Here is a 26079-nt window from a genome sequence, read left to right as displayed (position 1 = left end):
CAAAATACTTACCGTGCTTTTTATCAAATTCCTTGGGGCGTCTACTTTCCAAAAAGGGGTAATTTGGGGGGGTTAGGTGCTATCCTGGCATTTCATGGCCTCCGAAACTGTGATAGGTTGTCTGGAAGTGTAATGAGGAAATAAAGCCCTTTAAAAGCCTGAAGGTGCTTATTGGATTTTGGGGTCCTGTACTTGGCTAGACTGCCAAAAAGTCTTTCACATGTGGTACCCCCATACTTGGGAGAAGTAGCAAAATGTATTTTGGGGAGTAATTCCACATATAACCATGGCATGTGTGAGCAGTAAATCATTTAAGTGACAATTTTGTGTAAAAAAAAATATATATTTTTTTATTTTTGTCATTTTCCAAAAACTTGTGGTAAAAAAATAAATTCTTCTATTGATTCAACATGCCTCTCAGCAAATAGTTTGGGGTGACACTTTGTAAAAAGGGGTCGTTTTGGGGGGTGGGGGCGTTTTATGCCCAGCATTAGAAGTTTATGCCACACATCATTCACTCTTCTAACCACCTGAAGACCAAGCCTTTTTCTTCACATGAAAAAAATCAGTATTTTTTGCTAGAAAATTAATTTAAACCCCCAAACATTATATATTTTTTTAAAGCAGACACCCTAGTGAATAAAATGGTGGGTACTACAATTTTTTGTGGCACATAGTACTCGCACAGCGATTTTTCAAACGCAATTTTTTAATTAAAAATACACTTTTTTTTTACTTTTAATGCACAAAAACACAATATATTGGCCAATTGTTTGGTAAAATATAAAAGATAATGGTATGCCGAGTAAATAGATACCAAACATGACATGCTTTAAAACTGCGCATGCCCCGTTCAATGGCAACAAACTGCAAACATTTTTAATATCCATAGGCAGCGCTTTAAAAGCCACCATTTTAGATTTACAGAGGAGGTCTAGTGTTAGAATTACTGCCCTTGATCTGACGTTCAGTGCAATACTTCACATGCATGGTGCAACCGCTGTTTACATAACGGCACAGGGTCAAGGCTTGTGCACACAGGTGTGCGCGCATGGGAGGGGCAATTTATTTATTTTTTTATTATTATTTTTACATTGTACCTTTCATTTTTTTTTTTCATCACTATTAATGCTATACCAGGGAATGCAAATAACCCCTATAACTTCAATGGGCATTGTCATATATTCTTTTTTGAGAAATCTGGGGTCTAGCAGACTCTAGATATCTCCTCTACCCTTACATTATCTAATCAAACCAAGATCGGTGTGATCAGATGCTTTCCCAATTTACAAATGGCGCTGTTTATATCCTGCGGAACTGAAGTGATGAAATGCTTGTAGCTTCCGAATTCTTAGACTACAGAGATAATTGGCACCATTCTGGTCTCCAATCAGCTCTATGGTCAGCTGGCAGAAACACCGGCTGCGTTCTCAGGTTCCCCTGATGGCACGGGACTGCCCGAGAAGGCCGTGGAAGGCAGCGGGGAGGGGGGACATCATCTCCCACTGCTTGTAAAAGCAATCTTGCAGCTAATTAGCAACTAGGATTGATTTTACATGAAACCCGATCACCGGCTGAAAAAAACGACACCAGGATGATGCCTGCAGCTGTAGGCATCATCCTGATATAACCATTCAAATCCAGTGATGTACCAGTACATCGCTGGTCCTTGTTGGTTATATATGCTATGTTCTTTTTTTTTTTTGTATGCAGCCAGTGGACTGAATGAAAAAATGAGAAGAAATCTCTGCCAGAAAAAGTGTGTGGTATGCCCACCATTAGAATATACTGCCCTGCATCCACCCACTTCGAATGGTGGGCACACATTAGGTCACACTTTGCCACAAGTGCCAGTTCCAAGATTGTACAAATGTCTAAATAGTGGTATGCTTGAATAAAAATTGTCCACGTATAAGTGGTACCCCATATGGAGAAATGATAACACCAAGTCCCAAACTATCTTGCCACTGCTCCCCATGTAGTCTGGGCATCCGGGGGGCTCCACGTGACTATCTTTTCCCTCGTAAATCCGAAACTTATAAGTATAGCCTGTTGTCCTCTCACAGGTCTTCTACATCTTGACCCCATATCTAAAAATATATAAGTTAGTGAGCGCAATCCGACAAGCGACCAATGCACTAAAAGGAACCACAAAACCTTTCTGATAAACTCAAAAGTACAAGGAGTGCAGCGCTACATCAAATTAAATGGCAAAAAAAAAAAAAAAATTAAATACAGTAAAATAATATCAATATAGTCAAATATTAAAATAAGTCCACTGTAATATAAATATATGGATTCCTCAGTCCACAGTGAAATATCAGACGTTGTAGGTGCAATCTGGTCTCCCATTGTGATAATATGAATAGATTGCCTACTCACCAGAAACCCAGTAATAAACGCATATCTGTATCACATGCATCCTAGGATCTTGAATAAAGACAGCCCGGAAATGAAATCCTCTGATGGACCCTCAGTGGTGAAAGAAAGGATACCGATCTGATCTCCAAGTATTTACTTCAAGTCTGCAGCAATACCTAAATCACTGGGGCTGAGACATGGAGGCTCAGTGCCAGATATGGAGAATAAAGGTGCTCATAGTGTAGTATTTAAAACTATAAATTTATTACATTAAAATCTGAGCAGAAATACATACATGAATGACTGCATATAGTATGAAACTGCTATGAGCAGTAAAAGCACCCAAAAACACTGACCAGTATACATCTAATGTGGGCCGCCGGACCTCCTGATCCGGCGGCGTAGCGTCAAAGCGTGCAGGGGCTCCTCCTAGACGCGTTTTGTGTAAACACACATCTGCAGTAGGGGTGATGCCATGCACGCTGGACGCCATATTAGCCCTATATATAGGATAGAAAAATGCATAATCCAGCCGGCGCCATTTTGCCGTAGACCGGCATATTGAGCATGTGCGGGTGCCATTTTGCCGGTGATTTCCGGGTTGCTAAAAATGGCCGCCGTATGTCCCACTGCACATGTGCCGGCGCCATTTTATTGGTTAGAAGCTCCAGTGTCCTAACCCCAGAGTTGCCAGAGAACTTTAAACCCTCAAACACGGCCGTACGGTCGCCGATCTTACTGGGGGTGACACCCAAAATATGAGGACCCATTCCAGTGTCCTAGCAAAACCGGCCAAAAAGCAAAAAATCAATACAACAAAACCCCATATCTGGCACGCTTGCAGGGGAGAAATTGTTTGAATGCAAGGCGGCCAGAAAAATTAATAAGGGACTCCTCAACGCAGATTTTTTGCTGGGGAGTATAGACATCTGCAAATTTTAGGTTAAGGTGATTTGCGAGGGGCTGAATTTTGTGCAGCCGGTCAAATTCAGGGTTACCCCGAGGATGACAGAGTGTATTGTCGCTGAAATGTATAAAACACATTATACTCTCATATCTATGCCTGGCCATGGCAGCAGAGAACACGGCAGATGATGAATCGGGTCTGCGGACCAATACAACCGCAATTCATTTCTTTTAGTAATGCCCATGTTGAGAGTTAGGCCCAAAAAAAATGTAAATTTGAAAACCGTAATGAGTTTCCATGCGAATGGTCTGGCAAGGTTTGAATTTGGGTTGGCGGTGATAAATTGTTGTGCATATAAACTGCTTTGATCCACAATCAACGCATACAGATATTCCGTGAAAAACAGCTCCAAAAATCAAGGAGGTATGTGAAAGACCAGGATGTACTAGACCGCTGGTACTCGACAGTTCACCAAAAGGTAGAGCGGCACTAGTACTGGCACTCTGCTGCATATGAGAGTCATCAAAATTTACCGGCAAGTGCTAACAGAGATCAGGCCTGATTCTGCGAACACTGCGGTTTTGTGTGCAATGTATCAACTGACAGTGACCTACTGACACTGCACTGGCTGGGGGAGAAGGGGGGGGTAGGGGCTAAACGCAGGTGTTGGCAGGTGCAGGGGCTGATCCCGCTAACGCTGCGTTTTTGGGGACGCTATACTAATGTGAACGCTGGTATAGTGCTGACCTGATCAAAGATGTTGACCCGTTCAGACACTATACTAGCAATGGAGGTTTATTGTACATAAGCGTGCTCCTGGCAATCAAGGGGTTAAATGTGATGACTGGTGTACTGACAGGCAATCTGACGCTATCTGGGAGGGGTGTGAAAACCATGGGAGCGTGAATCACATATATATATATATATATATATATATATATATATATATATATATATATGTGATTTTGCGTACCCATGCCGCCCTGTAGCAGTATTTCTGCTGTAGGGTGGTCAGGGAGCGGTTACAGAAGAGGTTTGTGTTACGGGGCTGCGTTACTTTAACTGACAATTGCGCGGTCATGCAACACTGCACCCAAATTAAATTTACATCCTTTTTTTCCCACAAATTGAGCTTTCTTTTGGTGGTATTTGATCGCCTGTGCGTTTTTAATTTTTTGCGGTATAAAAAAAAAAGGCTGACAATTTTGAGAAAAAAAAACAATATTTTGGACTTTTTGCTATAAAACATGTCCAGTAAAAAAAATTAAAAAATCTAATTTTGTCACAAATTTCATCCAAAATGCATTCTGCGACATGTCTCTAAGAAAAATCCCAATATGTGTAAATTAATTGGTTTACATGAAAGTTATAGCGTTTACAAATGGCGGGAAAGATACTGGGATTTTAAAAATTTTTTATACTAATAATGGCGGCGATCAGCGACATATGGCGGCGATCAGCGACTTATGGCGGCGATCAGCAATTTATGGCAGGACTGCGGGACTGCGGCGGACATTTTGACACTGGGGGGGAACTGACTTGGGGTCACTGACATCCCCAGTGACACCAATACAGTGATCAGTGAAAAAAAAACCCACTGACACTGTACTAATGGCACTGGGGAGGAAAGGGTTAACATTTTTAGGGTTTACTGTGTGAGGGGAGTGTTTTACTAGGGGGCGGGTATGTGTGCTGGATGGGGACAGGCTGATCGAGAGAGAGAAACTCTTCTCTCCCTCTTCAGCTTGTCAGGAGCTGACAGGCAACTGACAGATAGCAGGGCTGTGTATAAACAATGCAGCCCTGCTTTCTGTCAGCGATCACCGCGAATCCCGGGGAAACGGCCGGTAATGACCGGCCGTGACCCGGCAGCGGAGACCCGCTGCTGACACCCGCGGGACAGGTAGGGCGGGCACGCGTCTCGCGCGCGCCCCCTACCTGTTTTGCAAAACCACGTTTTAAAACATGGTTTTGCGCAGCCGTGCCGCCCTGCAAACGTACAAATGCAGTGGCTGGGGCTGAAGAGGTTAATAAATGCCGGACAAAATATTTTCTGTTACTTTTTTTGGTAAAAAAAAGTTAATATTATCTAGTCTGTGTGAAAGTCATGAGGGCTGATTTAATAAGGCTGGAGAGTGCAAACTTTTGTGCAGCTCTGCATAGAAACCAATCAGCTTCCAGGATTTTTTGGGTCAAAGCTTAATTGAATAAACTGAAGTTACAAGCTGCTTGGCTACCATGCACAGCTGCACCAGATTTTTCAATCTCCAGGTTTAGTAAATTAACCCCATAGAGTATACAAAAAACTATGGTATATGTGTAAAGTAAATACAATTTTATTTTACTTAATCAAGTTGTCATTTTAACAAGTTATTTCTCAATCACAGCATGGGCATACTTACAATAACACCCCAAAACACATTTTTCCTTTCTTCCTAAATATAGAGATACCACATCTGTGAAACTATTGTGCTGCCTAGACGGATAGATGGGCTAAGAATGGGCACCATCAGGCTTTCAAGGTGCAAACATTTTGCACCTGATTTCCTGACTATCACATTTCTTGAGGCCAGGACAGGAGAAATACCCAAAACATGAACACATTTTGCAAAGCAGACCCCCCAATGTATAGGGGGTATATGAGTCTCTTGAAGATTACATTTTTTGACACAAGTGTTTGGAAAATGAAGAAAAGAAAATTAACTGTATTTTTTTTTACACATAGCTTTCAATTAACCTCCCTAACGGTATTCTCGAGTGTAGCTCGGGGTAAAATGTCTGTACCAAAGCGGTAACCCCGAGCTACACTCGGGCTTACCATGCGGCGCTGCATAGGGAGTCCCTGCAGAACTTACCTTGTCCTTCGCTCCTGCAATGTGTCCTCTGCAGTGTCCCCGGCCATCTCCTCCGGCAGATGCCGGCATCCGGCTCCTGTGTCCCGGTCCCTGTGACGTCAGGACGTACGGGCGTCGCCGGCGGCGGGAAATTTGAAAATGTAAAAAAATGTCATTTTTTTCAAAACGATTTTTCATAGTAAAACATTGTTGTTTCAACCCAGTTCACATACATTTTGTCCCGAGTGCTCTGTCCTGTCCCCTGTCTGCATTTTGAATGTTCTTTCTGCCTGGAAACTTAGAAAAGTCCATGGCGTCCAAAAAGTGTCCCTTTAGGTCAAAAGCGGGTTTAGATCAGCTAGAGAACAGCGATAGTAAATCAGAACCACTTGCAGAATTGCGTGATAATGATTCGTGGAGAAATTCGTCATCAGACACTGAAAACGATTTTGCGACTTTGCTCAGCAATGTGCGAACTTGGCGCTATATTTCAAATTTCAGTGTTTTTGGTTTGATTATATTATTGAATTAAATGTAATATTATTATATTATTATTTTTTATGATTATTTATTAAATTATAATTTATGATTTTGTGTTTCAAATTTTATCATACCCGGGATGTTTAATAGACTCTTGTTCGGACAGATTTCAGTGAGTTATTCCTAAATATTACAGCCTACAATAAAAAAAACTACATATTTCCATGCAGAATAATGGTACCGCTTTCAGCACCACAAATCTGAAATAATCATACCGCTAGGGAGGTTAATAAAATACAGTATCAGTATAATCAGTATGGGGATGCCACACAACTGAAACTTTTTTTGCAACCTAGCCAAAATCCAAGGAGCAACTGCAGGCTTTCAAGGGGCATAAGCACTCGATTTTCTGACTACCTATCACATGATAGAGGCCCTGGAATACCAGGACAGTAGAAATATCCACAAAATCATCACATTTTGGTAAACAGACACTCCACAAGAAATGTATTAAGAGGCAAGTTGAGTCTTTTGAAGATTTCATTTTTTCCACAAGTATTTGGAAAATGCAGAAAGAATATACAAATGTATTGATTTGTACACAAAGTTGTAAATTAATATTTCTTTTTTATTCCACAATCATATGTTAGATTACTGAGACATGAACATAAGCAAAGAAAAATCAGTCATAAAATTTAAAAAAATATAAAATATTAGCCGATAAGACATTTGGACCAAGCAAACCAAAACCAAAAAAACCAATGATGTCTCTCAAATATTGTAATAACACAGTTGTGAGATTAGGGGTTAGACATTGTAAGCAAATAGCTGTCTAACAGTATGGGGTGTACTAAATATAGATAAGCAGAGGGTAAGTATTCTTTATTGATGATAAATATGCTAATCTGCCCCCTTCAATGCAATAAAACAAAACTCTATTGCTAGAAAGCAGGCAGGTCAGATAGAAATGAGGAAGGACAAAGGCCCATTAGTGGTGGATGAGGCACTAAAAATCTAGTTACAAATGTTACATAATGTGTCTCTAGTGGTAGCCCCAGAACAGAAGGAGGTATCTGCATAACAGTGGGTGTTGATGGGTGTGTCACCAAGAAACATTGGGATATGTGTAGGTCAGGTGAGAGGGATATAGAGGAGTGGAGGTGAAAAGGGGGAAGAGAGAGGGGGAGGGGAGAGAAAAGGGGGGATTGAAGAAAAACTGAAATGGGGGGGGGGGGGTGAATGGGGATGCGCCAGGGATATCAGTAAAATTGTATAGCTTACAGCCATCCTCACAGTAGAAAGTAACCAATGGCATAGCAACATGGTTGTAGAAATATGCAGGATAAGGATGATCCTCCAGAGAGAGTTTATAGATTAAGGAATGATGACAGACAGCATCTCTATCCAGCTTGATTGTGAACTGGATGGTGCTGTTAACTGAATCGGGGACATGCTAGTGAGATACACGTGTTGTTTTTTAATGAACCCAACAAGCCTTAAATTAATATTTCTAACATACCTCATACTTAGGATTATACCCTAAAACACATTTTGCTACTCACATATGGGGAAGCACCTTAAGGCTTTAAAGGGGCATTAATTACTCTGCCATGTAATCTTAATAACTAGCGGATATTTACCATATGTAGTGTGTAGCAAGTGGAAATGAGAATGGATAATAATCCTTTGTGGTCTTTGAGTGGATATTAACCCTTAAAGATTATAATTCTCCTTTTAGTGGGTATTCAGAGATAGGTTCATTTTAGTGCCTGAATTGCGCCTCCAAGCCATTTTGCAGTTTTAGGAATCTATAGAATAAACTAATGGTGAGTTGTGCCTCTTCTGTAATTGCATGAATGGGTACATCGTTCCCTACCGATAATGTCTGCAAGAGTTCCAACAAATAAACCTTCCATAATGCAGGATTTGGAAATGCACTAAACTTTGCCAACAAAGTGTTGTCCAATAAGGATGAGTTTTATGAGAAGTCTTAGGAATGAAGTAAGGTGTTTAAACTCAATCCACACTGACCTGCCCAGTTTCAGGATGGATAGATGGGTATATGAGTATCTTGAAGATTACATTTTTTGCCACAAGTTTTTGGAAAATTAAGACACAATATTAACTGTATTTTTTTTACACATAGCTTTCAATTAATAAAATACAGTATCTCTCATACACAGCATGGACATATCTATAAATATACCCCAAAACACTGCTATTGCTCTTTGAGTATGGGGATGCAACAAATATGAAACTTTTTTTGCAACCTAGCCAAAATCCAAGGAGCAACTTCAGGCTTTCAAGGGGCATAAGCACTTGATTTCCTGACTACCTATCACATGATAGAGGCCCTGGAATACCAGCACAGTATAAATATTCACAAAATCATCACATTTTGTAAATGTGATTTACACCCTAAAACACATTTTTCTACTCCTTTAGAGTATGGGGATACCTCATGTTTGAGATTTTTTGGAGCCTAGCTACAAAGAAGGGGCAAAAATCAAAAGAGCACTGTAACAGAACTGGACCCTGATTGCACTTGGGTATTTCCGTTAAAACTCCCGCTTCCTTGTCCGTACACCGACCACGGACACCACCACTGACCATACGAGACTAGACGACACCAGCCTTGGAAAGAAACCAGAAAAAATAGACTACTTTATTTTAACGCAGATACAAGATATATACATTCAAATGAACAAATCCCCCTCCCTGCATAATGTCACAGGGCGGAACAATCTACATTTAGTAACAAAAGACACACAGGTATTGAAACTTCACTCCAGCAGACAGTCCCATCAGGAGGGAGGGCTGCCAGGGACAACCCCCCACTAAGCTAATACACAAACACATACATCCCATAATAGTTTGCTCCCAAGCAAGACACACAATAGAACAATGGGATGCAACCACATGGCATTAAACAATCCACAACCCTCACCTATCTCCTAGACATGTCTACAAAATATTAGGACAGATCACCCTGTACCCCTAACAGGCACAGGGTGACTTACACATAAGAGGGATATGGGGAGTTGAGACAGGGGTCTCCCCACCTCTCCAAAGTGAGCTGTGTTCCATGGGCCCCCCACCCAAAGTGACTCCCGTCAAAAGCAACTTAAGGCTTATAAGGGGCATGAATTACTCATCTAATTTCCTGACTATGTATCACTTTTTGGGGGCGCTGTAGCACCAAAACACCCATAAATTTACCACATTTTGGAAAACAAACACCCCAAAATATTTTAAAATTGTTGGCAGACTTTGACAGCTGTCATTGACAGTTTATTTGCTATATATATATATATATATAGAGAGAGAGAGAGAGAGAGAGAGAGAGAGAGAGAGAGAGAGCACTAAGTAACAGCTCCTATTGACCTTGACCCAAACACTGTTTTTAGTACTTTTTTTGTACTGTATATGACATTGGTACTTGTTCCCTATGGCTGTGCCTAAGTTTCCTAAAAACTGTCAGAATTCACTAACTGGATTAGCCCTCCATGAGCTTTGATTGCTCTTCACGGTAAGTTTGCGTTCTTTGATTTTCAAACAGGATTTCCTGAATCCTGTCAGAATTAAACCCAAGCATATTAACTCAGCACTACAGAAAAAGAAGATAGACAGCCACAAGATTGATGAATTTAGGAATAATGTACTTATTAACCTCCCTAGCGGTATGATTATTTCAGATTTTTGGTGCTGAAAGCGGTACCATTATTTTGCATGGAAATATGTAGTTTTTTTTATTGTAGGCTGTAATATTTAGGAATAACTCACTGAAATCTGTCCGAACAAGAGTCTAGTAAACATCCCAAGTATGATAAAATTTGAAACACGAAATCATAAATTATAATTTAATAAATAATCATAAAAAATAATAATATAATAATAATAAATTTAATTCAATAATGTATTCAAACCAAAAACACTGAAATTTGAAATATAGCGCCACGTTCGCACATCACTGAGCAAAGTCGCAAAATCGTTTTCAGTGTCTGATGACGAATCATTATCACTCAATTCTGCAAGTGGTTCTAATTTACTATTGCTGTTCTCTAGCTGGTCTAAAACCAATTTTGACCTAAAGGGACGCTTTTTGGACACCATGGACTTTTCTCAGTTTCCAGGCAGAAAGAACAGTAAAAATGCAGGCAGGGCACAGGACGAAGCACTCGGGACAAAATGTATGTGAAATGGTTTGATACAGTTATGTTATACTATGAGATTTTAGTGTATTTAGTGAATGTCACTTTTAAAATTTTAAATTTCCCGCCAGTTCCGTCCCCCGTACTTCCTGACGTCGCAGGGAACGGAACCCGGAAGACAGATGCCGGCATTGGGCGGAGGCCATTGCAGGGGACACTGCAGGAGGGACATGGTGGGAGCGCAGGACAAGGTAAGTGAAGAAGAGATCCCGGAGCAATGTTGCATGGTATTCCTGAGTGTAGTTCAGGGTTACCACTTGTGGTGCTGAAACTTTACCCCAAGCTACACTCGGCAATAACTCCAGGGAGATTAAAAAAAGCAAGGCAAAAACGCGGCGTTTTTGATCTGTTTTTCCAGCAGATCAGTATGAAAGTAGCCTTACTGTGCTCTTGCTGATATCAGTGAGCACTTTATCTGGTTTAGTCCCTATAAGGCTACGTTCACACTAACTTTGTCAGCAGGCATCAGACAGGTGTTTGGGAAGCGTTTTTAATGCTTAATGAAAATTCTGCACATGGCAGCACACAATGCTGTTCACATGGAAGCATTAGCGTCGCGTCGCGGCAAAAATCATGGAGCATTAATAATATTTAACTTCATTATAGGAGTTTGTGGTGCAGTTTTAACGCCTATCAACCGCCTCAAAACCGCGCATAGGGTGTTTGGGAAGCGTTAAAAACACTTCCCAAACGCCTGTCAAACGCTATAAGGGCATTTCACAAGAGTTAGAAATAAAGTCAAGTGTGAATGAGCCCTAAGAGATGTAAAATTTATAACAGTGGTTGGAAACATACCAAAAAATAAAAAAAAAAGACTTTTCAATTTTAGGCATGCCACAGCAGAAATTCCAGATTTTCAGTGAGCTCACACCTTACTGTGCACTGGTTCACCTCTGTGACCTACAGAACACCTCCTACCTATATTGTTGAGAGTTGAGAGGAAGAGGTGTTGGGGCTTTAGTCCTAACACAATTCCTGCCTTAGGGTGACAATGTTTTCCTCCATAAATATAGTACATTGAGTGAGCGTCATTGCCCTAGGACAGGAGGTATGTTACTGGCAGGACCACCAGGTGAAAATAAAGGGAAAAGAGGCTGAAAAAAGAAATCTCATGCAGCCATCACATTTAAGGACTGCTGGGCTGCAATATATTATATTTTGTTCTTGGGTTTAAACTTTGCTTTCTCCATTACAGTTTACTAGCAACATTGCTTAGTAGTGTAGACTTGCTCAAACACATTCAGTACTTATATGGCGCCGTTAATTTACGCAGCACTTTACGTATATATTGTACATTCACATCGGTCCCTAACCCTCAAGGAGTGTACAATCTAATGTCCCTAACCTACCAGCATGTCTTTGGAGTGTGGGAGGAAACTGGATTACCCAGAAGATACCTATGCAGGCACAGGGAGAACATGCAAACTCCAGGCAGATGGTGCCGTGGTTGGGTTAAATTGTTGCAATGCATTAGCGTATGCTAGATAACACATAGGGGGAGATTTACTAAAACTCATCATCTCTGGGTTTTTTATTTTTTACTAAACAAACCAAAAACAGCTGAAAATTTTGAAAAAAAAAAGTTTTTTCTTAGTTTCTGTTATACAATTTTGTTAATAAGTGATTTTTCTCCTTCACTGATGTGCACTAATGAGGCTGCTGTGATGGAGACTAATATTCTGCACTGATGGGCACTGATGAGGAGGCACTGGTAGGTGACACTGATTGGCATTGACAGGCATCACTGATGGGCACTGAAAGGCAGCACTCATATATGGCACTGATAGGTGGCACTGACTGGCACTGTTTAGGTGGCACTGACTGGCACTGTTAGGCAGCACTGATGGGCACTGATAGGTGGCACTGATAGGCGGCACTGATAGATGGCACTGATTGGCAGCACTTACTGGCATTGATAGGTGGCATTGACTGGCACAGATAGGTGGCAGTTTCTGGCACTGATAGGTGGCACTGAAAGGCAGCTCAGATGGGCACTGATATGTGGCATTGATGTGCACTGATAGGCACTGATATGTGGCATTGATGTGGCACTAATGGGCACTGGCAGGTGGCATTGATGAGCACTGACAGCTGGCATTGATGGACACTGACAATTGGCACTGATGGGGCTACACTGATCATCAGGGCACAATGATCATCAGTGCCCTGATGATCAGTGTACATGTCCCCTCTGAGGAATGCTGATTACCAGCTATCCTCTCCTGTCGAGCTTTTAGCGTGACAGCTTGTGAGGAGAGAAATGCTGATAACTGGCATTTCCTTATTTACATGCAATCAGCTGTGATTGGACACAGCTGATCACATGACAGAGCCGACGTCTTTGGCTCTTTCTGTTGATCAGTGATTCGCTGTGTTCAAGGGACACAGCGCACCGCCGATCGCCATGCTGCGCGCCCCTGGTGGCACACACGCACGATGTCCTCCCAGAGCGAGAGAACTGCCTTGTGCCCATCATTTCCTTATATGGTGGGCGGGAAGCGGTTAATGCTCCAAAATGTACCAAAAAAGGTGTATTCACCATGTCCTGCAGTGCAATGAACATTAATTTATTGCTGCATGTTGTGCTACATTTTACCATAGTGTGTTGAAAAGGTGCATTTGGTTGCTATTCAGAATAAATGGCATCACATCACATTAACGTGCATATCATGCATTACCATGAATGGCAACTAACAGTTTGCTGACCTATTAATGAGTTGCATGGAGTTGTTATATAGTTAGTCTGGCTGAAAAAAGACAAAAGTCCATCCAGTTCAACCATACAAAACAAAACAAATTGTTATAATCACTCCAAAGACGTGCTGGTAGGTGAATTGGCTCCTGTCTAGATTGGCCCTAGTATGTGTATGTATGAATGTGAGTTAGGGACCTTAGATTGTATGCCCCTTGAGGGTTAGGGACTGATGTGAATGTACAATATATATATGTAAAGCGCTGCGTAAATTGACAGCACTATATAAGCACCTGAAATAAATAAATAATCCTATACCCACAGTTGATCCAGAGGAAGGCAAAAAAAACCCAGGAAAGCATGATCCAATTTGCTCCTGCAGGAGGAAAATTTCCTTCCTGACCCCCCAAGAGGCAATTGGATATTCCCTGGATCAACTTTACCTATAAATGTTAGTATCCAGTTATATTCTGTGTATCTAAGAAACAATCCAGGCCTTTTTTAAAGCAATCCACTGAGCTGGCTAGAACCAACACTTAAGGGTCTATTCCACATTTTCACAGCTCTCACTGTGAAGAAACCTTTCCATGTTTGGAGATTATATTTCTTTTCCTCCAAATGTAAAGAGTGCCCCCTTGTCCTCTGTGATGACCTCAGGGTGAATAGCTCTACACCGAGTTCACTATATGAACCACTGATGTATTATACATGTTGATCATACCCCCCCTTAATCTCCTCTTCTCAAGAGAGAATAAATTCAGTTCCTCTAATCTTTCCTCATAGCTGAGCTCCTCCATGCCTCTTATCAGTTTGGTTGTTCCTTAACCATTTCAGCTATCAATCCTGTTTGCACCACATAGACTAGAACAAGGTTTACATTTCTGCTATGGACTACATTTGACATTACTTAAAGCAAAACTAAACTCAATTTCTCACAGATGCTGCGGTGTCCCGGAACTTCCCACCATCTTTGGTCGGATCGGCTTTCGGGTACTTATCTTTAATCATATTCATTAGCCCAGACATGCGCAGGAGTTCTATCATCTCTGCATTGCATGCACATCTCAGTGCGCAAGACATATAGGCAGGTAGTGGAACTTTAAAGCAGGAGATATATAGTATGTCTCTTCTGCAATAAAAAAAATCCTGCCTGTTTGCCAAATGTTTTTTTTTGCTAATAGTTCCATTTTAGAGTAGCAGAGTGATACATACGGTATATTTGTATTTGCACGATTAACTTAATTTCTTTGGTGATATCTTTTTAGTAAAATAACTTTTTTTTAAGCAATTCCTCTACAAAAACATAACAAGTAAAAAAGAAACACTTTTTCTGCTTTCTATATGGTGTCCTATTTAAAAAACATAGGAATGTAGTCATGAAAATTTGCTCAGCAATTCGCCCAGTGAAAATCATATAGCATTTGTTCTGTGCAAACAGGGCAAAAAAACCCGAATGTTATTAGACTATTTCCTGTTCTGTTTGAATGTTTTCTATTGATTTAAAATGGAAAATACCGCATTTGGCCACTAGATGGCAATATGTATTCCTATGATACTTAGCACCATCTAGTGGTCAAATGTGGTATTTTCCATTTATAATACTTACCACCATCTAGGGGCCAAATGTGGTATTTTCCTTTTTAAATCAATGAAAATATTCCACCAGTACATGAAACAGCCTATTAACATTATTTTTGCCCTATTTGCATAGAACAAATGAATACACACTTTTTTCTGGGTAAACTGTTATGCATTTTTTTTATAAATACGCTTCTAAAATTATGATTATAGTACAAACAATTGTAAAATTATATACAAATGCAATAAAGGCATATCTTTCTGCAACATAATTTGCACTTTTTAAAATGTGACAATAAAAGAAAAAATAAAAGAGAAATAAAATAAATAACAATGAAAAGTTCAAATATTAATGGCTAAAAAAGCAATAAAAATTAAGGGGGAACAGGAAGGAGTAGTTAAGTAAAACTGATTGGAGTAAGCCAAAGACTATTAAAGGGCTCAATAGGAACAAACATCATAGATGAATAGAACAGAACAAACCAAAAATTATAAAAATGTTACTTTGTAGCTTCCTATTTCGCTTCTGAGCAGCGCATATAAACACTATTTAGAAGGTTAGGGTTTTTTTTACAGCAGTGATTGTAAAATCTGTGTATAACAGAGCAACTCCTGGCTGTCATTTGGACAGCTTGGAATTGCCGACAAATAGAGTGTGGGGAAGCCCCAGAGAAGGAGAAGGACAGTGTGTGCTACATACACCCTGTGTACTCTGTTTTTGGGCATACACAGCACTTCCAATGTCCACAACTGGTTAATTATATCAGTCTAAACCCAAAATATGTAAGTATCAATTAATAGATTTTTAACCTCCTTTTAAGTACCTATTTTTCTGAATACAAATCTCTGTGTTGATTTGAATACATTGGCACTGGCACAAAATATAGCTGAAGTTGAAAAACAAAATCCCAATAGTTTTAGCCACATTGTTCAGGCAGCTGGATTCTTGAGAAATATTCACTACAGCACAGGGGCGGACTGAAAACTCATGGGGCCCCCGGGCAATAGGGGATCATGGGGCCCCTGTGTCCTTGCCCAAACTCAAAAAAGCCTATGAAAAAGGTACCAGAGGCATCTCATGGGGCCCCCTACTAACCACGGGCCCTCGGGCAGTGCCCGAGTTTCCAAATGGTCAGTCCACCCCTGCTACAGCAATGCCTCTCCTCCTCCTTTCCCTGAACACTCAGCACTGTGTGGGTTAATAACTGGATCTTCAAGCAGAGCTGCTGTACAGATGATTGACAAGGACAAACCCCTTTTTCCCCTCCCGAATTCAGAAAAGTTCTTTCACTGATTACACTGCCTGTAACTTGATCTGTGAATGGGGGAGAGTCTGATCAATCACAGGATTATCTCCTCCATTCAGAGATTATGTTATAAACAGTGTGTTCCTTTCCCAGGCCGTACAGATTTTTTTCGTTTAAGCTAAACTTCAGCTTTTAGTTATTTTTTGAGTACTCTCTATGAAGAAACACAAATACTGATTAAGTTTGGCAATCAGGGGCTTTGCCATTCTCTTCATTGCTGACTTTACATCCTTGTTCTTAAGGCTGTAGATTAATGGATTTATCAAAGGTACTACTATGGTGTTGAATAGTGAAAAGAGCTTGTGAGAAGCCAAGTATTCTTCTGATGCTGGTGATAAATATAAACAGTAAAGAGTAACATAAAGAGCTATAACTACTGTGATATGGGAGGAACATGTGTAGAAGGCCTTCTTTCTGCCAGTGTTGGAATGGATCTTGAGTATGGCAAGAATTATAAAAATGTAAGGAACGATGGTCAGGAGTAAAGGGATTAAACTTGAAACAAATACTCCTTCTGTAAAGATCCACAACTTCAGTAAAGAAATGTCACTGCAGGTGAGCCTCATAAGTGGTAGGATATCACAAAAAAAGTGTTTTACAACATTGGAGGTGTAACAGGAGAAGCTGGATATTATACGAGTATGGGGTATAACTTCAATAAAGCCTGACATCCAGCAGAAGATAGCTAGGAGGGAACAGGCTTTATGGCTCATGACCCTGTGATAATGTAAAGGATTGCATATGGCTACATATCGATCAAAACTCATGATGGCAAGGATCAGCAGTTCGGTACACTCCAAGGCCATGAAGAAGTAGACATGAGCTACACACGCTACAAAAGACACTACTTGGACTCCAGTTACAAATGAGACCAGGATTGTATGAAGAGTAACAGTTGTAGAAGCTATGTCCAGCACAGACAAGTTACCTAGAAAGAAATACATGGGAGTATGGAGACGATGGTCCACACAAACCAGCAGAAGAATGTATGCGTTACCACAAAGAATGGTTAGATAAAGAAACAGTACTAGAAGGAAGACTGGAACTTGAAATTCGGGAGCTTCTGAAATCCCTGTAATGATAAAATAAGGTGCTGACCAATTAAAATTTTCCATATCCAGCAACTTTTGAGTGCTTCTAAGAAAACAGAAATATTTATAACTAAATACAATATATGGTCAAAAAGGTTTGTTGATACCTATCACAACTTCTATATAACCAAAACTATGGGGGTTATTTATTAAACTGGAGAGTGCAAAATCAGCTGCAGCTCTGCATAGAAACCAACCAGGTTTTGTTGTCAAAGCTTTATTGAGTAGCCAATCAGCTTCTAACTTTGGCTTGTTCAATTAAAATTTGGCAATAAAACCTGAAAGCTGATTGGTTTCTATACAGAGCTGCACCAGATTTTGCACACTCCAGTTTTAGTAAATACCATCACAACTACTATACAACCAAAAATATGGAAGTTATTTACTAAAACTAGAGTGCATAGAAACCGATCAGCTTCCAGGTTTTGTTGTCAAAGCTTTATTGAGAAGCCAATCAGCTTCTAACTTCGACTTGTTCAATTAAAATATGGCAATAAAACCTGGAAGCGCATTGGTTTCTTTACAGAGCTGCACCAGGTTTTGCACTCTCCAGTTTTACTAAATAACTTGTAAATCTAGTAAATCTCCCCCTATGTGTTTTCAATGAAGGGCTTAATTAAAGCTACAGCATACAAAGGCATTTTAGAAAAGTGTGCTCTTCCAATCTTGTGGCAGCAGTTTGTTGAAGGCCATTTTCTCTTCCAACATGACTGTGGCCCTGCGCACATAGACAGCTCCATTTCTCTGCATTAAAGCTAATTTAATAAAGGGTTCAGAATCTTAACATAAGAAATTGTGTGAATGACTGCAGTTATCCAATCCAAACCTTTTATATTTCTAGCAACATTTTTTGCTTAATTCAAAAGTTATTCTGATCAATTTGTCATTACTCATACACAAGAAATAAATCAAGAAATGGGCCTAATTTACTCAAATTTAATGGAGCAGATAGAAATTGCTACATGATTGCATTAAGGTGTAGATGTTTTTGCATGCAACACATTTATGTTGGATGCATACATTTATGTCTTAGGATACAATACATAATAAACAAGGAAATAATGGTATATTTGTATCAAAAATAAGGTGCACTAAGTAATGTATGCATTCAGGATTATATTATATAGATAAAAATGTACAACGTGACAACCACCAAGAGTGCTCACTGAGGTGCGAAAAGACCACTGATCCACCATGTTGAGCTTTAGTAAAGTAAGTGCTTACATTATTATATAGTAAAGAGTAAACTTTGCCTTTTAGATAGAAAGACACAAATGCAAGAAAAAATATTGTTGTAAATATCATATGTCTATGTTTTATAGAGCAATATACAAGATGAACTGAAGAAGAAATCATGTAGATAAAATCTTTTAGGAACAACCAGAAATACCAGCCGTATTTGATTTACTACCACTACATATCCCATTACAAAACTTCTCATTGATCTTTTCTTTCTCATAATTTCTCAATTCATTTTAATTTAGCATTTTTTTTATTAACAAAAAAAATATGTGCGTGTGCTCATAAATTTGACCATAGTGTAGATAAATTTGTCCATATTGAACAAAAAAAATACTATGTAAAAAAGTGTATAAATGTAATGCAGAAAATCATTCACTGATACATTTTGGTCTAAAATCCTGAAAATTGAACTTTTCATTTGAGAAAGGTTTAATGAAAATTTTTTTTTACTATATTGGTATTAGAATTTAACTAAGTAGGATACAATGCATGAAAAATGTATCCCCAAAAAATCTGAAATCCCGTTCACTTGCAAAATCCAAATGCATCTTGTTTTCAGATGATAAAATAGAACAGTCACCTGCTCTACAATGTCTGACACAGAAATAGCTGATATTTAAACCTTTAGAAAACTTGAGAAAAATGGTGATCATTATTGTCATGGGGAGTAGGCACATTTATTTATAGCAATTTTACAAAACGTTAACCTGAAGTAACCTTTTAAAGTACAGAATTAGGAAGGTAGTGATTTATTTATTTGTGCCATGTTAAAGAGAAACTATATTTTCAGCAAGTACTATATTTTTGTAGTTATAAATAAGTATCAATATATAATACATTATAGTGGAACTTCACTCTCTCAATCAACATGAACAATTTTAATCCTTATACTGCTAGCATTTGCAAATAGATAGGAAGGTACTGTATATTATGTTTACTGGTTTTAATTTTTTTTTTATATTTAGTTGCTTCTTGTTTTCCATTCCTAGTCAAATGATGTCATAAGTCCCAGCAGTTTTCGGGAGGGGATGAGAGTTTTTCTGAGCTAACCACAACCTCCTGCCTGCATGCCTCAGCTAAGGGCAGATTGATTCCAGGAAGTAAATGCTACATGAATCACCTGCCCTTGCTGAAGATGGCCACAGCCAGAAATGCTGAGGGGGGGGGGGTTCTAAGTGATTTTTTACCTAAATAAAGCATGGAGACATGGATCAATAGTGGTGTTTGCTTTGAAAATTAAAAATTGATTAAATAGTGTTTTTGGTTTATGGTGCTCAGATGCAGTGTAGTTCCACTTTAAACGCAATTTACAAAACTGACATTCCAGGATAAGGATTCTTTTTTTTTTTTTTTTTTTTAAAAGCGACAATTGTTTTAAAAAAGTTTAATGAGGTTTTGATCACATGACCCAAAATAATGACCCTTATTCTTGTGTTAAGCATTGTGAATTGTACCAATAGTGCTGAAAAATGTGGGGGTAAAACTGAACTGATTTACTAAAGGAGTAGAAATTTCACTCAGCCCAATGAACTGGTGATTTATTGAACTAGTGATCACTTCAAATACCTAATTATTTATAGAAAGTACAAAAAATATAGGAAATATGAATAAACTGAAAGTGTGGATGGAGGCAAAACGTATACAGTAATTAGCTCTGCTAAAGCACTAAAAGAGGAGGAAACTGATAAATCTGTTAAGAAAGGGTGTCAAACCATTTTAGATATATAAGTTACAGGAAGTGAAGAAACTGTAGAATAACAAAAATGGGAGTTGGGTACAATATTTATGCTGAGGGAGACCAGGGTGCCCCAAATTGTTTAAACAATTACTTCTGTTCAGTCTTTTTTTTAGAAGATAGTTTTTTAGAATCAGTTCTAGCTAGTGGTGGTCAGCAGGAATAGGTTACATAACGTGTTTGATTGATCCCTTATTGCTGTGTGTGGTGTTACAGAACAGTATGATTTTCACAGATAATTGACAGTATACACTGGCAGTGCATATATGGTTGTGGGATTTAAAGTGGTTGTAAAGGCTCACGGTTTTTTACCTTCATGCATATAATGTAAAAAACCTTCTGTGTGCAGCAGTGCCCCCAGCCTCCTCAAATCTTACCTAAGTCCCATTGCGGTCCAGTGATGTGCACGGCAGCCTCGGCTGTCCTGGGTCTCTGCATTCTCATTGGCTGAAACAGCAAGTGGGAACCATTGGCTCCTACTGTCAATCAGAGCCAGTCAGCCAATGAGGAGAGAGAAGGGGTGGGGCCAAACCACAGCTCCATGTGTGAATGGACACGGAGCAGCGGATTGAGGACATGCCTGCTCGGGTGCCCCTTAGCAACTTGCTTGCACAAAGGAGGAGCCAGGAGTGCTGGCAGAGGACCCGAGAAGAGGAGGATCTGGGCTGGTCTGTGCAAATCCACTACACAGAGCAAGTAAGTATAACATGTTTGTTATTTTACAAAAAAATAAATTAACCTTTAGTATCACTTTAATTTTTAGGCCTAATTGGTGTACACCTAACTTTTATTTTATCTATGAGGATGCAGCGGTTTGGTGCATGTGAGTGATATAATGGGGTTGATTTATCAAAAATAGGGTGTGCAAAAATTGGGTGCAGCATGTGCACGCTAGCCAATCAGCTTCTAACTTCTAACTTTGTTCAATAAAGCTTTCACAACAAAACCTGGAAGCTGATTGGTTTTTGCACTCTCCAGTTTTAGTAAATAACTCCCATAGTTTTGGTTGTATAGCAGTTGTGTTTGGTTAGGTGTCAACAAACCTTTTTGACAATATAGTATGTACTATCCATCATTGTACCTTCAATATGAATGTGTATGTTTCATAGAAAAAGAGCCAAAAATGAACAGCACATGGCAAAAATACATAAACTGCTTACTTATTTAGTTATAAATATGTCTGTTTTCTTAGAAGCGCTCAGAAGTTGCTGGAGAATTTTAGTGGGTCAGCACCTTATTTTATCATTACAAGGACTTCAGAAGCTCCCGAATTTCAAGTTCCAGTCTTCCTTCTAGCTTTGATTCTTTATCTAACCATTCTTTGTGGTAACACATCCATTCTTCTGCTGGTCTGTGTGGACTGTCATCTCCATACTCCCATGTGCTTCTTCCTAGGTAAATTGTTCTGGACATAGCTTCTATAACTTACTATTCATACAATCCTGGTCTCATTTGTAACTGGAGTCCAAGTAGTGTCTTTTGTAGAGGGTATAGCTCATGTCTACTTCTGCATGGCCTTGGAGTGTACACAACTGCTGGTCCTTGCCATCATGAGTTTTGATCGATATGTAGCCATCTGCAATCCTTTACATTATTATTTAGTAAATCAACCCAAAGTGAGGTGGTTTATATGCACACTCTTCTTGCATTGCAATGTTTTCCTTTGAAACAATGCAGGGGTGTGCTGTGAACAAGAGGCAGTCTAAAGAACAGATGGTCAGTAACAAGTAAATTCTCTGCTTTAAATACCCCAAACTTAACAAAAGGCCCTATCAACATTAAATAAAAATAGAAAAAGGAAAACCCTTTAAAATACTACCCCTAAAACAAAAGCCTATCTGCAGCCTAGCAGCAAAAAGCAGTTTAACCTAAAATACCCAAGCAAGATATGATAAAAAACAATATATCCTGAAAGAAATGAAAACACAAACATTATACCCCCTGAAGGCAAACAATAAAGCATGCTATGCTAAATCCAACTTACCTTCAGTTCTTGCAGTGCAAATTTTTCCCAGGTTTTTAGAGGCACAGGTCGCAGATGAAAAAACGCACTTGAAGTTTAATAAGCAAAGGGTTCAGATGGTAATTATCTCAGAGTAGTAAAGTGGTTGTAAACCTCAGTCATGGAATCTGAACAAAGCACATATATCTGTAGTGTTTACTTGTTTATATCCAAAGCTCTATGTTTTGTTTCTCTCTGGTGCTCTGTTCCTCTGTTACCAGCATGTATCACTTCTGACAAGTTTTCCCGACACATTAGTTAAATTTGTGTTGGGGAGTTGGAGAGCTCATAAGACAGCTTGTCTATTTGCAACATATCTCCTGTGTGCTGTGTGTGGTGGGAGAGGGGTGTCCCTTTCCTCCAATCAGCTTTCACAGAGCTCTAACTGCAGCTCCCTGCCCCCACCTCCGTGATACTGACAAATGCAGAAGGATTTTTCTAAAATCAGCACTTTTGAAGGGATGTAGAAAAAAGAAGACTGCAGATAGACAAGTAAAACTTATGTAGGAGGATTTGTTTCCTCTCTGTGTGTCACCTTAGGCTATTCACTTCACTGGGTATATGTGAGTGTTTACAGACACTTTAAGAGAACTTTGCTGGACTAACTTTTTCAACCAATTCTGTCTAACAGGAGGACATGCTAACTAGAGGGCAGGTAACATTGTACACATCCACAAGAAAGCTGGGAACTATAGGTCTTCAAGATAAAATCTGCAATAGTAAAGTAATAGAATCTTTGATGCAGTTCCACATAATGAACTCTTAGAACCTATACTTGACCCCTAGCTACTGAGCTGTATGGTTTCACATCACTATGTTTCTGGCAAGATTCACAGGGAATACCAGGTATCCTACGTTTTGTGAGATGAGGAGTGGCGTCTCAAGATTTGAGATCCCCTTGGTTTCTAGATTCTCCCCACAAAGATTGTGATGTCACCTTTGCCTAGGCGCTGTGGATAAAACCCAGGAGTAAGGTAAGTATATATTCTGACTTTTTTCCTCATAGGTGCATATACATACATCATATGGTGAGTTTTGTAGATGTCCTGACTGATTGAGCACACCTTGCCTTCTAGTTCAAAGAATGCTTTATGGGCATGAATAATGCCCAGCAGGGCAGTATTTTCAAGATCAAAAACATTGGGACATGCCCTCAAAGCATCAGAAGGAAAGTTCATGAGAAAAATTAGAAAGTATTGTTTTACCACATGAGTAGTGGATGATTGGAACATATTGTTAGCACAGATAGTGAGTCAGTGCACAGAAAGTGACATTAATATACTTAGGATAAGAATAGCCTAATACTCAGACAAAAATATAAGACTGGAAAAAGGGGCAAATCAAAGAACTATTTAGTGTTTTCCCTTAATCAGCCTCCTATAGTTCTGTGTTTCTAAATGCAGGAACATGTATAATAGTAATTTCTTTTGAACACAACGTTTATGATGGTTCAATGGGCAGTGTGATGAGTGCATTTATTTACTTAATTTCAAGCTTTTCCCTTTATTTTCACCTGGTAATGATGAGTGATTGGTGAATAACACACTTCCAATCCTTTCATGTTCACACTTTTCTCTCCGCTGTATCTATGGGGACATCCATGGTGTCACACAAGCTAGACTTCCAATTTGTTTGCCAATATTTTTTTTTATTATATAATTGATGGGAGTAACAGTTTACACAATAAAGATAAAATTCTTTGCACCTTCTTCTAAGCTCATAGGGAATGACGTCACTACATCTCCGGCAAGATCAAAAGGTATTTTCTAGGCTCACTGAAAATGTTCATAGTCTGAAAAATGAAAACTATTACAGGCACTGCATTTAAAGACTAGTAGGCTGAAATAAAATAAATGTTTGTTTTTAGGTTTGGATATGCTTTAGCATGACTTCTTTTGCTAAAATTAAAATGTAAATCCAAGAGCTATCTGCTAATAAGCTAGTAAATACTTACCTTTCATGCCACCTACACTGCAAAAACCACTGCAATGAAGAGAAATTGCCACCTGAAAACTCTTCAGAAACAAATATTTCTGTGAGTGCCAGATGTCTGATTCCACTTTACACTCAGCGGTCCCTTATGCCAACTTTGTTGCTACTTTGTTCTGTTGTTCTTTTATCAAATGTGACTGAAACAAAATTCTTAGGATAAAACTGATAGAAATGTGTTATTAAATAAAATTAACAACTATCTAGCAGTATATCTCAATGTCAAAGCATGAAAGTTTTGCCTTTTAGTGAGATGGTGTTTACTGTAAACAGCCTTGTTTTGCAAGCACATTTTGCAGTGAAAGTTTTACATCATGATTTCTTAGTGTATAAATGATTGGATTAAACAGAGGAGTGATAATAAGATATAAAACAGACACAAGCTTGTCTAATGCAGTGCTAGATGCTGGTGTGACCCGCATGTATGTAAAGCTCAGACTTCCATAAAAGACACACACTACAGTCAGATGGGATGTACATGTGGAGAATGCTTTCTGACGTCCACTAGAAGTAGGCATCTTTAGGATAGTCCACGTGATGCAGAAATAGGAAACAGAAATAACCAGCAATGAGCTAAGAAGAACAAATGCCGCTATAAGGACGTCAACAAGTTCTTCAGTTTTAATATCACCACAAGCCAACTTTAGTAGTGGAGAAACATCACAAAAATAATGATCTACTGTAACATAACCACAAAAATGTTGCTGATTAATAAAATAGATGGGAAAAACTGGTGTGCAGAGCCCAGCTGACCAAGAACATATAAGTAGGCACCAAATATTCCTTTCTTGCATCATAACAGTGTATTGTAGAGGCGTACAGATTGCTATGTAGTGGTCATAGGCCATGGTGGCCAGAAGATAGCACTCAGTGGCACACAGAAAGGCAAAAATGAACAACTGAGCCAAACATCCTTTAAATGATATTTCCTGATTTCATGTGATGATGTTGAACAACATATTGGGAAGCGTAACATTGACATACCCAATTTCCAAAATGGAAAGATTCCCTATGAATATATACATAGGCTTCCATAGTTTGCAGTCTTGTATAACCAATAATACAATGGTCATGTTTTCTAAGACCATGAATATATAAATTAGGAGGAATACACAAAAAATGGGAATCTGGCAGTGTTGGCAGCCAGAAAAACCAGCAAGGAGGAACTTACTTATCAATGAATTGTTTGTCATCACAAACATTTAAAAAAAATAACAAATAAAATGGACACATAACAAATGGATATAACTGAAGAATGAGATTCAGTTTTTCATGACATTAGGAATTATAGTAAACAAAAAAAGCTTCAAACAGTTTAACTTCAGACAGTTATCCATATGCAAACGTTAGGCATACACAGTTTTGAAATTCTGCAATATAAAAATAACAGCTTTATCATACATATTGGAATATGTGCACGTCTGAACAGGATATTTACAATGCGATATGTAGATTGGGAATGTAGGTCAGAGGCACTCTCCAGGCTTGATATGAGTTTTGTAAGTCAGAATTGGGATTTATTGCTTGTCCCATGTTTAAGAGGAGCACAGTCCACTCTTTTCAAGACTTTTTGATTATTAATTGACAGCCAAACAGTTCCCTCAAGTCTTTAGCTGTGCTAACTAGTTTTAATATTTCCAATAAATAACA

At 39.1% G+C, this 26079-nt stretch overlaps 1 protein-coding gene and 1 pseudogene across 1 annotated transcript; both read right to left on the bottom strand.

The window, feature by feature from the left end:
* Positions 1 to 16495: 16495 nt before the first annotated feature.
* Positions 16496 to 17485, bottom strand: LOC149460273 (olfactory receptor 8D1-like). Its single transcript, XM_089679888.1, has one exon. The coding sequence runs from the start codon at positions 17483 to 17485 to the stop codon at positions 16496 to 16498; it is 990 nt and encodes a 329-aa protein (XP_089536014.1).
* Positions 17486 to 24689: 7204 nt separating this feature from the next.
* Positions 24690 to 25631, bottom strand: LOC149460272 (olfactory receptor 6B1-like; annotated as a pseudogene).
* Between the last annotated feature and the right edge of the window lie 448 nt (positions 25632 to 26079).

The sequence above is a fragment of the Staurois parvus genome, unplaced genomic scaffold (genome assembly GCF_062004578.1).
Source record: "Staurois parvus isolate SC_StPar_1 unplaced genomic scaffold, SC_StPar_1.0 ptg000232l, whole genome shotgun sequence".
Taxonomy (NCBI): Eukaryota; Metazoa; Chordata; class Amphibia; order Anura; family Ranidae; genus Staurois; species Staurois parvus.
The sequence above is the reverse complement of the archived record's forward strand: the minus strand, read 5'-3'. Positions and strand labels throughout refer to the sequence as shown.

Excerpts from the sequence above, each read along its gene's own strand:
- LOC149460273 (XM_089679888.1), bottom strand. The coding sequence starts at position 17,485 with ATGGAAAATTTTAATTGGTCAGCACCTTATTTTATCATTACAGGGATT.